The sequence below is a fragment of the Alnus glutinosa genome, chromosome 11, assembly GCF_958979055.1.
Source record: "Alnus glutinosa chromosome 11, dhAlnGlut1.1, whole genome shotgun sequence".
In the NCBI taxonomy this organism is placed as follows: Eukaryota; Viridiplantae; Streptophyta; class Magnoliopsida; order Fagales; family Betulaceae; genus Alnus; species Alnus glutinosa.
Window position 1 is genome coordinate 20934502 of NC_084896.1, and position 16622 is coordinate 20951123.

At 36.0% G+C, this 16622-nt stretch overlaps 1 protein-coding gene across 1 annotated transcript; it reads left to right on the forward strand.

Moving 5' to 3' along the window:
- Positions 1-623: 623 nt before the first annotated feature.
- On the forward strand, positions 624-13010 carry LOC133882468 (MADS-box transcription factor 23-like). The gene is made up of 4 exons (XM_062321657.1): positions 624-835; positions 9919-9997; positions 11811-11872; positions 12905-13010. The coding sequence occupies exons 1-4, from the start codon at positions 654-656 to the stop codon at positions 13008-13010; spliced, it is 429 nt and encodes a 142-aa protein (XP_062177641.1). The 5' UTR covers positions 624-653.
- Positions 13011-16622: the final 3612 nt, after the last annotated feature.

Sequence of the window (16622 nt, forward strand, 5' to 3'; positions counted from 1 at the left end):
ATTTAAGTTTGCCACTTGAACTTTTTATTGAAATTCTGGCCTTACTTTCATTATTCGACCAATTATTTGCGGGCTCAGAAAGAAAAATAAAATAAAGAAAACACAATGAGACCCACCAAGTGGGGTTGAGAGTTGGGAAGCACAGGACCACTTGGGTTTTTTCCTTTTTGGTAAGTGCTCCATCCCATGTTACCTTAAATAAGGATGCTTTGAGGTTTCCATTTCCTTCCAAATCAGAAAGACTTTGCGTCCCAGAAAAACATCACTAAAAACATAAACAGCTTCTATCTTCTCTGGTTCACACCCCAACTCCACCCCCACCCCCCCCCCCCCCCCCCTTCTTACATATCTCAAACAAGTAAACTCTATATGTAGACTATCGATCTATCCCCATGCATTATATTGGTTTCCATTTTCTACACCTATTTCTGGATTATCTTGTGCTGATCATCCCATTTCGTACTTTAATGTTCTTCTGCTTTTAGTTGCACCGTTTTGTTGCTTTTGACAATATTGCTATTGTTGTTCTTTTTCTCTTTTGACATCTTTGTTTAAGCAAATTAAATAAGTGAGAGAAGTAAGGTTTTCCACAGTTTTACTATAATTTTTTACGATCGAGTAACATGTGTTTGTGGATCTAGCAGAAAGAGATAATGGGGAGAGGAAAGATTGTCATAAAAAGGATTGACAATTCAACGAGCAGGCAAGTGACTTTCTCCAAGCGAAGAAATGGGTTGCTCAAGAAGGCCCGGGAGCTTTCCATCCTTTGCGATGCAGAGATTGGACTTATTGTCTTCTCCAGCACCGGCAGGATCTACGATTTTGCGAGCTCTAGGTATACTCTCTGTCTCTTTGCCTCCCTCTCTCATCCAAAAGAATGCATTTTTTACTCGGTTATATTAAGGTTTGTATTGTAAATAGTGTTAGTGAATCTCCTCCAACCATCAACTCCACGTCATCTTCAGTTTCTAAAGACTCCAACTCAACATGCAACTCTTCATCATGTATGACACTGCAGGCCGATCAGCTCATCAACATCAACAATATACCACAAGACACGGTCATCAACAAATTACCTGGAAAGATAGTGTCCTCAGATAATGGAACTTATTTGAATTCAATATTAGAGAAAGGATAGAAGCTTAGTTATCTTCATGTGTATTTTAAACTCAATTATCCTTGTGTGTAATTCTGTTAGGTGGTTTTACTTATGTACAGAATCATAGTTCAACATGAACTCTTGTAACATCTCTATATATACTACATCAATACTTAGGTTCTGATTAAGTTAATCAAACCTATTCCCTATCAAATCTTTCATGGTATCAGAGCCTATCTAGGCTAACCCATTTATTTTTCGTATCCCAATGGCCTCTTCTAATGTGTTTAATGCTTCCGCACTTCCCACTCCTACTCAGCTTATCAAGCTGACCGAAACCACCTATCTTTTATGGACTTCTCAACTAGTTCCAATTTTGAAAACACATGATCTTATGGGTATTGTGGATGGTTCTACCCCATGCCCCCCAGAATTCTTGACCGATGCTGATGGCAAGCATATTCCAAACCCGGCATATTCTGTCTGGGTCAAAACTGACCAATACATTTTGAGTTGGATCAATCTCAATCTCTCTGAATCAGTGTTGTCTACTGTTTATGGACTGCACACCTCCAGGCAAGTGTGGGTCTCTTTAGCCACTCAATATGCCTCTGAATCCAAGACGCGTGTCTCTCACTTAAAGCGTCAACTTCAGACTTTACAACAGGGTTCCAAAACCTGTACTGTTTTTCTTCAACTTGCTAAATCTTATGCAGATCAACTTGCTGCTATTGGCCAACCTGTTGTTGATGAGGATTTCATATCATATGTTCTGAGTGGTTTAAACCATTCCTTCAACTCTTTTGTTACTGTGATCATGATCTCGACTCGGCGAGCCCCAATATCAGTTGCTGATTTCGTGATGAACTGCTAAATCATGAACTTCTGCTCAATCAGCAGTCTGCTCCTTCTGTCAACAGTAGTTTTGCTCTTCTTGCTCAGAAACCAGGTGGTGGCAATTCCCCTGGCCCCCGCCCATTTCGACCTCACTATCCTCAGAGGTATCCTCAAAGGTATCCTCCTCGGTATAACAATGGGAGGCCACCTATGAGACTGTCTTCTTTTCCCCGGAATCACAACAGTTCACCTCGTCCTGCTGGTCATTCAGGCCCCAATGGTTCTTCTTCCAATGGTTCTTCTGGCCCTGCTCATGGTTCATCTGCTTCTAGTTTTTCTAGTCGACCACCCTGCCAAATCTATGGAAAAACAAGTCATCAGGCCTTGGACTGTTTCCACAGAATGGATTATGCATATCAGGGACGCCATCCTCCACCACAACTGGCTGCCATGGTTGCTCAGCACAACACAGCTCTTGAAGATCAGCAATGGTTTGCTGACAGTGGTGCTAATGCCCACATTACAAACGAGCTTGAAAATCTAACCATTCAGGAGCCATTTCAGTGTTCTGATTCAGTAGCAGTGGGGAATGGAGATGGTCTAGTCATTGAAAATACTGGTTCATCTACTCTTCTTTCAACTACTTCTCCATATTCCACTCCTCCCTTTAAACTTAAAGACATTTTACATTGTCCTTCTGCTTCTACCAATTTACTGTCTATTCAGAAATTTTGCAAAGATAATGCTTGTTTCTTTATCCTAACCGATTCTCATTTCTATGTGAAGGACAATCAGACTTGGGAGATTCTGCTGGAAGGCAGGAGTGAAAATGGCTTGTACCCTTTGCGGTTTCAAAAGTCTCTCTTCAAACTCAACCGTTGTTTTACTGCTTTCTTAGGCTTAAAAACCACACCCTTCATGTGGCATTTTAGATTAGGTCACTCTTCATTTGTAACAGTGTCCAATGTAATCAAATCTCATCACTTACCTGTTCTAAGTGGTGATTTATCCAATAAAAAGTTCTTTTGTGATTCTTGTCAACTTGGTAAAGGAAAGTCATTACCTTTTTCATCTTCTACTCGTGTTTCCACTTCTCCTTTAGCACTCATTCATTCGGATCTCTGGACATCTCCAGTGACCTCTCTCAGTGGTTGCAAATATTACATCATCTTTGTTGATGATTTTTCCCGTTATACTTGGTTTTATCCTTTGCACGCTAAGTCCGAAGCTTTTCAGTGTTTTGTCAAATTTAAGGTCTTAGTTGAGAATCAATTTTCCTGCAAAATCAAGAGTCTTCAATCTGATGGTGGGGGTGAATATACTTCCCATCAGTTTCAAACTTTTCTTTCTCAAAATGGTATTCTCCATCGCAAGTCATGTCCTTACACATCCCAGCAAAATGGTCTCGCAGAAAGAAAACTCAGACACCTTCTAGAGACTAGTTTAACTCTTCTTGCTCATTCGGGTCTTTCCAACAAATTTTGGGTTGATTCATTTCTTACTTCCACTTATATTATAAATCGGCTTCCTATTGTGGTCTTACAAAATTTATCTCATTTTCAGAAATTGTTCAACACTCCTCCAGATTACACATCTTTGAGGGTTTTTGGTTGTAAATGTTTCCCCTTACTTCGTCCTTATACAGCACATAAATTGGAATTTCGATCCAAACCTTGCATCTTTTTAGGGTATAGTCATGCTGGCTATAGGTGTCTAGATATCACATCTGATAGAGTTTTTCTTTCTAGGAATGTTGTGTTTGATGAGAGCTCTTTTCCTGCAAAAGATCATGCCAAGCAGCAACTGCCTTCCAAGCTCAATGCCTCTGCTGATGTGTTCTTTCCCTTGCCTCCAAGCATTACTCCAATATTGCCCAGTTCTGCTCCTCCACCAGATGACCTCCTTTTGGTTTCTCTTGCACCAGTTTCAGCTCCAACTCAACATGTCTTCACAGATCCAACTCTGGACTCTACTGAGGTATATCCTCCTTCACGTCCTACATCATCTATTTTACATGATTTCCCTTCTCCTGAATCTGTTCCTAACTCTGTTCCTGCCAATATTGATTTCCCTTCTCCTGAACCTGTTCCTAACTGTGTTCCTGCCAATATTGACTCCGTAGCAGCTTTACCTCAAACTGTGATTGTTTCTCATTCTGACTCACTGCCTATATTTGATTCTACTTCTCATTCTTCACACCCACATCATAGTACGGTCACACGATCCCAAACAGGATCCTTGAAACCAAAATCCTTTCCTGATTTTCAACTTTTCTACATATCTAAGCACCCACCTATTGCTCTTCATACTTCATTATCTCTAGTTGAACCTACTTGTTACACAAAGGCTGCTACTGATTCACGTTGGAGATCTGCTATGGCTCTTGAATTTGATGCACTTATGGCCAATGGTACTTGGACTCTATGTCCTAGACCCTTACATACCAATGTCATTCGGAATAAATGGGTTTATAAGGTCAAGCACCATGCCGATGGCTCCATTGAACGCTTCAAAGCACGCTTAGTTGCTAAGGGTTTTGATCAGAAGTGTGGTCTAGATTACACAGAAACTTTCAGCCCTGTAATCAAAATAGCCACCATCCGAATTGTGTTGGCTCTTGCAGTCCAATTTAATTGGGAGATTCGACAATTGGATGTCTCCAATGCATTCTTACATGGCACGTTGCAGGAGGAAGTTTTCATGGAACAACCTCAGGGTTTTCAAGATAAAGATCAACCAAATTTGGTTTGCAAACTCCATAAGGTTATTTATGGTCTTAAACAAGCACCAAGAGCATGGTTTACATGTCTCTCGGGTGCCCTACTCAGTCATGGTTTTCATGCTTCTCTTGTGGATACATCTTTATTTATTTTTCTGCATGGTGATGTTCAAATCTTCATTTTAATATATGTAGACGACATCATTATTACTGGGACTCACAGCAAGATTATTTCCTCTATAATCTCAAAGCTTCAATTGCAGTTTCCTCTCAAAGATTTGGGTCCTCTTCATTTCTTCCTTGGTGTCCAGGTTACCTTCTCCTCACATGGACTTCATCTTTGTCAGACAAAGTATATTTCAAATCTTCTACACAGGGTTCGGATGCTAGGTGCAAAACCCTCTAAATCTCCATGTTCCTCAGGTGCTAAGCTATCCAAATTTGATGGAGAGTCTTTGCTAGATCCTTCTGAATATCGGCATGTGGTAGGTGCCCTACAGTATTGTACTCTCACAAGACCTGAGATAACATAGTCTGTGAATCAACTTTGTCAGCACATGCAGTCTCCAACTACTACGCACTGGACTGCTGCTAAGCGAGTCCTTCGATATCTTAAAGCTACACCTTCACATGGCCTCTTTTACTCAAAAGGACCTCTACAACTGCAAGCATTTTGTGACTCTGATTGGGCTGGCAGCCCCGATGACCGCCGTTCAACATCTGGTTTTTGTGTATTTCTTGGTAATTGCTTAATCTCATGGTCCACTAAGAAGCAACCGGTTGTGTCCCGTTCTAGTACAGAGGCGGAGTACCGTTCATTGGCCATAGCAACTGTGAAGCTTTATTGGTTAAGAATGCTTTTTAAAGATTTGTCAATCCCTCTTCCTCATGCTCCAATTCTCTGGTGTGATAATGTGAGTGACTTGGCCTTGGCATCAAATCCGGTCCATCATGCTAGGACAAAGCATATCGAAGTCGATTATCATTTTGTCCGAGAAAAGGTCATCAATGGTGATATCTTGATTAAATACATCTCCACTCTTGATCAAATAGCTGACATTTTTACAAAGGGTCTCTCAACAGCTCGGTTCACCTTTCTCAAATCCAAGCTTCTGGTTGATTCTCCACCCATCAGCTTGCGGGAGACTGTTAGTGAATCTCCTCCAACCATCAACTCCACGTCATCTTCAGTTTCTAAAGACTCCAACTCAACATGCAACTCTTCATCATGTATGACACTGCAGGCCGATCAGCTCATCAACATCAACAATATACCACAAGACACGGTCATCAACAAATTACCTGGAAAGATAGTGTCCTCAGATAATGGAACTTATTTGAATTCAATATTAGAGAAATGATAGAAGCTTAGTTATCTTCATGTGTATTTTAAACTCAATTATCCTTGTGTGTAATTCTGTTAGGTGGTTTTACTTATGTACAGAATCATAGTTCAACATGAACTCTTGTAACATCTCTATATATACTACATCAATACTTAGGTTCTGATTAAGTTAATCAAACCTATTCCCTATCAAATCTTTCAAATAGGATGTGGGTTACATTCTGTATTGCAGTACCACTATAGTGATATAAAAGCAGCTTATTCATCGAAAAAAAAAAATCATTGTTGACTTCTTATGGTGAAAAAAAAACAAGGCTTTCCTACTTGAATGATTCTACATGTACTATCCTGACCTTTTTTCGTTCTTTTTTTTTTTTTTTCTTGAAAAAATAAATGGATCCTCCGGTTAACTGAACATGATACTGTTTAGAAAGCCAACAGTAGTCTTTGTTTTGGAGAATGTGCAAGAACATATGTCCCGTACTCTTTCCTTTGGAAAAATAGCTCAATCCCGGCCTTCTACCATTGACCCCGCCAGTTTTTATCACCCCACAGTCACAGATCTCCAAACCATTGGCAATGATAGAGGGTGTGCATGGTTAATTTGTTGGAATGGGTCGGAAGCATTTTGGGTGGGGTTTTGCGACTAATTATTTATTATTTATTATTTATTTATTTTTTGACTAATTAAAAGTTAAAACAGACGGTCGGATAATTAATTAAGGAGATTTTGTTAGAGGCTTCATCTTCACTCTTCTTGTTAAGGAAAGTCAAACCAAGCTCCCACCTATTCTTTTGATGAAGAAACTCCTGGTTTGACTACAAGGGTGATTGATCTAAGAAAAAGCGTACGGTCAAGAGAAAAACCTTAATTTGGATCTAATTCAGCAATTGTCACAAAACAGTACTCCAGCTTTTAAACAAGCTGCAAAATACAGTATACAACAAACACTTCAAACAACCATACAACTAAACTCAAAAAACCAATCAAATGTGCATATACAAATCAGCATGCTGTACCACGAAAACCAGATAATCCTGCGTATATATATACAAATCTTGGTATCTAAACTGCATATACAAATCAAACAAACCAACCTCAAGCTCCTATACAAGTAATCTGAAAAACGCTGGTTTAGATCACCCCAAATGGCTAAACAATGAATATCTCAATCTTAACAAAAATAAAGATTAATAAAGTTATGAACTCACAATTCAAACACCACAGATATGAACACCAAAATCAAGCGAAGCATTAAAAAATTCAACACAAAGATTATGGTGACGAAGTGGAAACATTTTGAAGAAGTTTTTAAAAGTAAATTCACTATGATGTAGACAAACAAGAAAATTAATCCACTATAGAAGAATAAAGAGATCACAAGTTGTTCGTACTAACAAAGCCTTTGTAGTTGGTACACTCTTATACTAGCTAGACAAGTAACCCACTTACCTTTTATTGTAGTAGATCTTCCAGAATCTTTGGACAAATTTTTTATTTGATCTCCTTTACCATAACTCTTATATGCTGAAGGCTTTTTGTAAAGAAACAGTTTGTGTGGTCTAACCAAAAGAACTGTAAGAGAGACTTAGTATGAATGCTCTATGATCAAAGAACTCAGTGTTAGCACACTAAAACTTAGCCACATAGTCTTACAAAAATCGTGCATAAAGAGTCCTATTTATGAAGTCCCAAAAAACAAGGTCTACGAGGGCAATTAGGATACCAAAATAAAGAAATGGGTTGAAATGCAATTCATCCCCAAAATTGCCACCCGTTTTCAATCTTGCCTCCAATCCCTTATAGCCAACCAAGAAACAAAAGCTTGCTTTGGGATGACCGTGGGAAACCATATAAGCTTCCACCAAGGGACTTGTGGGAACTTTCCTCGGAGTTAAATCTTCCTAAGTTCCTGCACAACTCTAAACACCCTTCATTGGGATATTCCACATAGGCTGATCCACCCATCCAATAGGCATAAGACGGAGTTTGCTCTGTATAAGAACTAGATTTTCTGACCTTGCCGGATGCCAACATCATCTATTTTCTTTCAAAACACTCGAAACCCATATTTCTCATATAGAAATATGCTTCTAAACTACTGCGTAACAACATCATACACAACTCTAAATCCATATTTCTCATATAGAATCTCATCCGGATGCTACTTATCAAGCCAAAAATGAAAAGTACTTTTCCTATCTCCACCTTTAAATTAAGTGCATAAACCTCCTAGCAATATCCCTTAGTTTCAATAGCTTCCTCCAACTCCATGAACATGATTGAAGAAGTTTTACTATCCAAAAGCACCTTCCTCTAATTAGCAAGTACTCCCTCACCCAAGCAACGACCCACAAAAAGATCCTGTTTTTGCATATAAATTCCATATGTGCCTTAAGATGGCAGACTGGTCAATTATATCATCTATCCCATGTCAAAATCATTAATGCTCAATGCTAACATCTCATAGATTTCTTTTACTGGGAATCTTGATAAGATCATAATCAATATATTTTGTTTGAGCTCAGTTCATAGGCTAAAAATTCTGAAGTCACCTTTTTTGCCTAGTCTTAATGTACGTATAATATTCATACGATCTACCATAATAGTTGGAACTTTGATGGATTTATTCTATGAGTTATCAATCTAATCGTTTAGCTCAATTAACTACACCTTTTAACCAATTTTTTTTTTATTATATTATTGTTCTTATTCATTTTAAAAATTATAGAAACAATTTCATCCCTATCAAAAAAGAAGAAAAAAGTTTAGTCCTTTATATATATATTACATTAAAAGGAATACAAATTTATGATAGTGCCAGGTGGTGAAAAAATATAATGCACCATATTTTCTGTCACATAAAAATAGTCCACATATCCTATTTTAGATATCCCATAATAATGTTTTTGCGCAAAAAATCAAATGCCTTCTATTTATTTTCTTAAAATTATTATTATTATTATTAATATTATTTTGCATTGATTACAAAATGGTGTAATGCTCAAAAAAAGTATATACTTTTTCACCTTCAAGTAACAAATTAAAGATAAAATTGAAAACCTACCATAAGGGAAGCAAGTACTGAAAAGTATTTATTATTTTTTTTCTTAAAACTTGTGCTTTTGATAAGTGGACTATTTTTGAAGGACACGTTATATGTGCTTATTGTAAGGTTGTTCACAATAAGAGGAAAACGAAATTAACCTCTTTGTTACGTTATATGTATGCAAAAAGCAGTACATATATAGTACCTTTTCCTTTCAGATTTTTTTTTTTTAAATAAAAATAAAATTAAAAACACAAAACAAAACGGAAAGTTATTTTGATGCTTAATTTATCAAATTGTCAATTTATCTGTTTATTTTTTTTCATCACCAAGGCTAGAATACAACTTATTTTAGAATGAAAGAAACCCAGGGGAAAGCAAAATAAATAAATAAAATTGTGTTTTCTCATTAGTTGCAATGTTCCTTTCGACCATGCATGCATGCATCAAATAAGAAATTAAGGACAAAATTGAAAGCCTACAATAAAGCAAGCAAGTAAAATTAAACCATTCATTATTGTTTTCTAAAACTCTTGCTTTTGATAACTATACCATTTTTACAAGATCGACAGGACGTATTATATATTTATGCGTATTGTTAGGATGTAAATTTAAAATAAGAAGATGAAATTAACATCTTTGTTCAAATACCAGAATGATACTTTTTCCTTTTAGAATTAATTTAAAATAAAATTATGTTATTTTGATGCTTGATTTATATCTACCTACAATTACATTTCTCCTTTTCAGATTATATCCTTTTCCTATTTTATATTTGTAAGATTTTTAAGCTTTCGACTGCTAACGTTTTCTTTAGATTACTGCTATATTTCCTGTGCTAAGTTAATGAGAATACTTGTATTATCAGCATGAAATCTGTTATTGAACGATACAACAACCTAAAAGAAGAACACCATCGGCTACTGGATCCTGCTTCAGAAGTCAAGGTAAACATTCAAGAACCACTCCACAAATATTTACCAAAGATGTTTGTTATGTTTATTCTAAAAATGATACTATATATATGGCCGGATACCACCAAATTTACTACCATTAAACAATAATATAATCATTACTTTCAGTATCAAATGTAAGTGGCGTTTGGATTGCGGTATTTAACAACTCCCCCCACCCCCGGCATCCACATGATTCCTAGGAATGTGATGCTTGAGAATCTAGAGTCCCAAGAATTTGACTATTTTCATGTTTGGTAATGATTATGAATCGTATTAATCGAATACGATTCATGAGAATATGATATTCTCATATTTGGTTTACTCATATGCATCCGGTATAAATTATTTATTCTTTCCAAAATATCCTGATGTACATTTTGTCCAAATTTTCCTTATAATTTGTTTTACTACCAACAAAAGGAAACACGTCTAGACTTTATCTTTGCTGGCATTATCTTCATTCTCATTGGTCTTGCTTCCTTATTTGCCAAATTCTCTATTATGTTATAAAATATACATAATATCCGTTTTATTATTGGTCATCTCTGACAAAAGATATGAGAGTCGTGGTAATGAACTAACAGGATATGAATTGATCAAGTGTATAACTTCAATAAAATAGATGATGTTGTAACTTTTTACATCCTATTTAAGTATTCAATAAACCTTAATAAACAAAAAGTTGGACTTGTAATCCCACGAGTGACACACTCGATCTCTGCTTCAAAGCGGATCCACAACTCTAGTCTTCTACGTACTACAATGACCTTCCATAAATGAACTCGTTCAATCTCCAGAGCTCCGAGTCTGATGAACACACCAGCCAAACACAAACAATCAAAAGAGGATTTATAATTTCATAGTGGTTTGGAAACAATGAGAGATGCAAGAATGAAGGTCTAGGCTCAACAAGAAACTGGGATTCCTCTTTAGGATTACCTCTCCCTTTCCTCAAAATTCGTGTACTACCAATATATAGGTAGGAGAATATATGGTCATTAAATAGGGAATTCAAATTTAAAACTAATTAAGTTGTGGTAGACTCGATCAAGTGACTATCACACGAGGGTTGTGCGAAGTTTCGGATTCTGCATGGGTGAACCATCGAACTTGCATGCTCGAGTGTTGGTCGACCTTGAGTTGAGCGAGACTTTATAAAGTGCATGTTTTAATCAAATTTCGGACCGGACTCAACTCTAACTCAAATACTATCAATTACAACCCAATTGACCTATGTTTGACACTAGGATGCTCCAATTCAAATACAGAACCCAGCCTTTTCAATAGACTACACTTACAGAAGTTTGAAGTAGAAACCAAATGAAGTTGCTGAAACATAAAAGAACCAAGAATAACAAAAAACTGATTTGGTAAAAATATTATTGAAATGGATTCTTAATGGATTATTTTAAAGTAGGAAAGAATATGACGTGCAATACCAAGTCTTTAATTACTCAAATAAAATTTTATGGCCTCAACACTTTATAATATTCAAAAAGTACATCAGATTTGGAGTATTATCTTATTGACAAGGAGCATGGTAATATATCAAATATGAAAGTATAATAAGAGTAAAATAAAATATATATTTAATTTAAATTCTATTTGGAAAAGAACATTGGTTGTATGTCACTATATTTGTTGTTGTGTACTACAGTTCAGGAAACACATGTATCCATATAAATTCAATTTCGAATTTATCTTGCAACCTTGATGGGCTATCTAATTGAATTTAGTCATGTCAATCTGCCTATATTATACTATGATGTAAACATTTTTTTCTTTTATCTTTTATAATTGCTAGTTTTGGCAAAGGGAGGCCGCAAGCTTGAGGCAACAACTGCAGTACTTGCAAGAATGCAATAGGTAGAATCATTTAATACTTGATAATGATAATATATACATACAAGCCTCAAATTGCAATTTCAAGTATTCCTTACTTAAAAGCCAAAGATACTATCGTCCTTGTTATTGGTTAGGCAATCAAGTATATCATTTTGACATCAAATCATGATGACTATGGCTCATTCAATTCAACCCTAGAAAGCCTCGTGATATCAACTACATAAGAAGAATTGCACTGTCGACCTTCTGATACATTTTGTTTTAACGAGGACCACATTTGAAAATAATTTCAAAGTAGACTATCATCTCTTGTACATTAGGATCCCAACCCACATTTGCCTTCGCCTTTCACTAGCTAGTTGTCTGCACTTCAATCATAACTCGTCCAATCCCTTCTAGGAACTGCCCTCCTCCCCCCACCCAAAAAAAAATAACAAATGAGGGGGGGAAGAAAGCCTAGCTCCTCAGTGGTTATGGTTTTATAAAAAATTTATCACCGACACATATTAGGTTGAGAAGTAAAACTGGTGACAATCTCTTTTGATAAGAGTACAAAAATAAAATAAAACTTAGTGATAGACATACAGTCAATATATATGGACCATAATAATAGATATTAGTGAATTGCTTATATCTGTCGTGGTCATTCTTTTATGTTCGTGTAAATTTTTTTCTTATATGGGCCATAACGTAAAGCCATGGATCCACAAAACTTGACATGATAAAAGTCTATAGCTAGCATTAAAACTCGAGTAGCTTTTTGGGATAGGACCAAAAATAGTTTTTGTAGCTTACAAGACTTAAAGTGGCTTGTGACACTACAGTAGTCCAGCAAAATCCACAAATCATTTGGTTCTGATAAGACCTATTTTCTCATTTCATTACTGCCAAAATACTTATTGTTACACCACAAGCAGGCACATTTAATGTAGTGCATGATGGATTATTCATAATGATGCAAAAGATGGCATTCCAATATTATCTATCCAATATAATTTCAAGAAAACATACCAAACCCTCTAAGGTACCACAAATCTGGTGTGATATATGCAGACAACTAATGGGCCAAGATCTTTCTGGTTTGAGTATCAAAGATCTACAAAATTTTGAAAACACACTCGAAATGAGTTTGAAGGCTATCCGTATGAGAAAGGTTTGAACACTTCTTACACCTAGTCAAATTTCCATCGAATTGTATTCAAAATCCCACCTATGTACAACATATGCATTAACCCTTACATTTTTCTTTTTTTCTCTTGCAGGAACAGATTTTCATTGAAGATATAAGAGAACTAAACCTGAAGGTATAGCAAAAGGATTGGCTCAATTTTTCTAGATTTTCATTGGGACTAATTCCATGTTCATCACTTAACTTTAATGAATTTCATTGCAGGGAAACCTTGTCTATCAAGAAAACCTTGAACTGCATAAGAAGATAGACCACTTTCATAAAGAAAAGGGAGGATTGCGAAAGAAGGTAATTGAAAGAAACTTGTACATACGTTAAGAGAAAAAAAAAATATCCAATGTAAACTTTTTTCTTTTTTTCTTTTTGTTTCTATGTTCATATAAGAACTTAAGCAGCAATAAGTCTATTGTAATCATCTTGCAACTCGAGAAGCATAGCGATTTTCTTGTGGCTAAGCCTGAACAGTAGCTTTGGCTCTCAAGTTTACGAAGAAAGAGAAGTAAATGAAGCAAGATTAAGTTCGCACCCTCTACACACTATTAGTAATGGATATGACATTCATGCAGCCATCCATCTCCAGCTAAGCCAACCTCATCCTCAAAACAATGAAGCACAAGTAAAAGCACAGAAAGTGGGGTATCTTTGTCAAACTATTGACATACTATACAACTTTATTGAGTACTGATGCATCCTATTTATACTAATCCTATTAATATTGCATCAACCTCTACAACAGACTTCAATATCCACAATGAAGCTGGTTGACAACTAGGGATCGCTATCCATCATTATCCCATCAATAACTTGCCCCAGTGGAAAATTAAGCTTCTACAAATGAGATCTTTTATTTCAGCTACTGGTAAAATACATTCAGCAGAATGACATTCGGATTTGGGATGAAATGTTCTATGAAGAAGAAAACTTAAAAATTTCTCTAAGATGTTCCTTTCTATGTTAATTTATACAATAAAGCATTACATGTTCCAATTGCTTGTTTGCTGTAGATGAAACGAACCTTGGTTTATGAAGAAAAGATTGAAATTTCCATCAAAGATTTGATTTTTTAGTGGTGGACAAAATTGACTTTTTGCAAAACTAGGAATAAAGACAAGGGGATAAACATTAGGCCAACCTTCCCCAAGGCCATGGTCCAAGGGGTGTTTGTAGTTGTTACTATGCTCTGCAAAAAAGAATATGCCATGAGTCATTTAACTAAATGGCCATCTGAGTTTTCTTATCACACCTGGTAATGGCCATTACATTGGGAATGGAGATGAGCCTTTATCTAGAGATTGCATGCTTGGAGATCCTATCTCAAATCATTTTAGACTCCAAGGATCGAATTTGGATCTTATGCATCATTTTTTCCACAAAATTAATATGAGGGATGGTAGTACTGTTGTTGCTACCATGCCTTTGATCATGGATTCCAGCACCCTGGTGAGGAAAACTTTCATATCGAGCAAGATAATAAACACACAGAAATTCCTCATGTCTTTTAGAATCTACCTTTAACTGGGAATAGCTCAGAGGTTGAGGACTTGGGTCAGCTAAAAAAGTTATCTGCACACAAACTGTTCAAATCGGTGATGGAGATATGATCTTCTTCTTGCAAGGGCGGGATGCAGGACTAATAATTAATTAATATCAAATAATATTTACATTTTAACAAGAAATGCTTTTTTCTTTAAACACCCTAAAGAAAGTATTGCATGCCCAATTAATTGCTTCTAATATTTAATTATATATCAATGGTAGCATTTAATACCTTCTTTATTTTGCTTCCCCAAAGAAGGATAAAGTTATTTCCAAATTAACTTTTAAAATTACTGAAGACTACATATTTGTTGGTATCTTTACTTCACATAAAGAAAACATATATATTATAAATTTTTCATATTACGATGAAATCGATTGATATAACAGTACTACTCTTCATCAAACTATAGTATTCTTAGTTGCCCTCTTAAAAAAAATATTAGATCAAGAACATAAAGTGATTGTATACGTGGATTGGGTACAAGAGATTAATTTTAAGAGTGGCCGGTACTTCAACTAATTAAGTGGTTAAAATGACAAAAATCCATTGGTCACAAGGTGGGTTGACCCAAAAAAAAAGAAAAAAAGTAAAGTGGGATTTGAGAGAAAGAGTGAGATTTTGAGAGAAGGGAAAGAAACAGTTGGAAAAAATTGAGAAAACACAGGGAAAGAATGATGAGGACCTTTGGCCTACCGGTACTCTTAATCCTCTTACGGAAAGGTTTGCACGTCTTGTGCGACCTTGGTATAACACCAATGCCCCTCTAAGATACATAACTAGCCACCCCTAGTGGTCTGATCGGGTCCAACCCTAACTTATCCACACAACTAGGAATGCGGTAAAGTGTGATTGCCACCTATGGATGGTTGCGTCAATCACTACTCTAGTCAATGGATCAAAAACATCCTAAATCTACTAAGTCTAGGTCATAGGGTCAAGTCTATACAATAATGTTTACGTACCCTAAATTCTACACCTCATTTTCTCATGATGGTAGGACACATAAGAATTTATAAATAACCAATTGAGAGACATCGTTTAATTCATGGTAAGCAATAAATTACAATGTAGTAGTAAATCATTATTTTTATAAAATGTTAGGCTTACGAGATAATTTTATGTAATGCATGAGAATCAAAATGCACAGTCTATAGATAAAATATCCATGTTTAATGACATGGCATTTTTTGTGTTTCCATGGACAATTACTTACCTCAAATACTCAGATACAACCTCGAACATACCAAAAGTTTAAACTTCTTGTTCATGCAAGTCATATTTTAATATTAGTCAAAACACTAATTATAAGCAAAACCCTAATCCTACACTTAAGACCCTAATCATGCACATTCTTCCTAGAATGATCGATCATTACAAAACGTTCGATCGTTCCTCGAGATCGTTCGATTATTTTTTCCTAGAATGTGTTTTTCCCTATATCATCCTATTAGAACCTAATGTATCTCTTACCCAAGACCCCTAGAGGTTACAAAACTCAAAGTGGGTGCCATACAACATTCATAAACATTTACAACAAAGGTTCGGCAAAAGTGACCAAATGTTCGATAATTGTCAAAAATGTGTAATAACACCTCGTCCTTATCTTCAGATGCCTCAGGCCCATAAATACCCCCCACCCCCCCCTCACCCTCGCCCATTTCACCCCATTTTCGCCAATTCCTCTAGTGTTATTCTAGAGTAAGAGTGTGAGAGTGTTTTGGAGAGAGAGAATGAGGTCTCTTGGTTCTTGTTCTTCTAAAGAGGTAACATTACTAGCCCAACTATTTTCTTAAGTTGTTGTTATGTTGTTTAGTTAGTTTTCATGCCCTAACTTATGATTTGTATCTCTAGTTGGTTCTTGATTTTAATACTAGATTAGTGTTTGATTAGTAGTTTGATGAGATTTAACATACCAAGTTCTATATGAATGTGTTATTAAGGATTAGGACCCTTTTAGAAATCATATGAAGACCTTAGGACTTGCTTAGAAATTGTTTGTGAGTTTTTGGTTCGGAAATGAGATTCTACCCCAGCACCGATGT

Bases quoted from the DNA above. Each gene is read 5' to 3' on its own strand.
- LOC133882468 (XM_062321657.1), top strand. From the start codon at position 654: ATGGGGAGAGGAAAGATTGTCATAAAAAGGATTGACAATTCAACGAGC. The intron at 836-9,918 runs GTATACTCTCTG...TTGTATTATCAG, and splicing joins TACGATTTTGCGAGCTCTAG to CATGAAATCTGTTATTGAAC. The intron at 11,873-12,904 runs GTAGAATCATTT...TGATATATGCAG, and splicing joins TACTTGCAAGAATGCAATAG to ACAACTAATGGGCCAAGATC.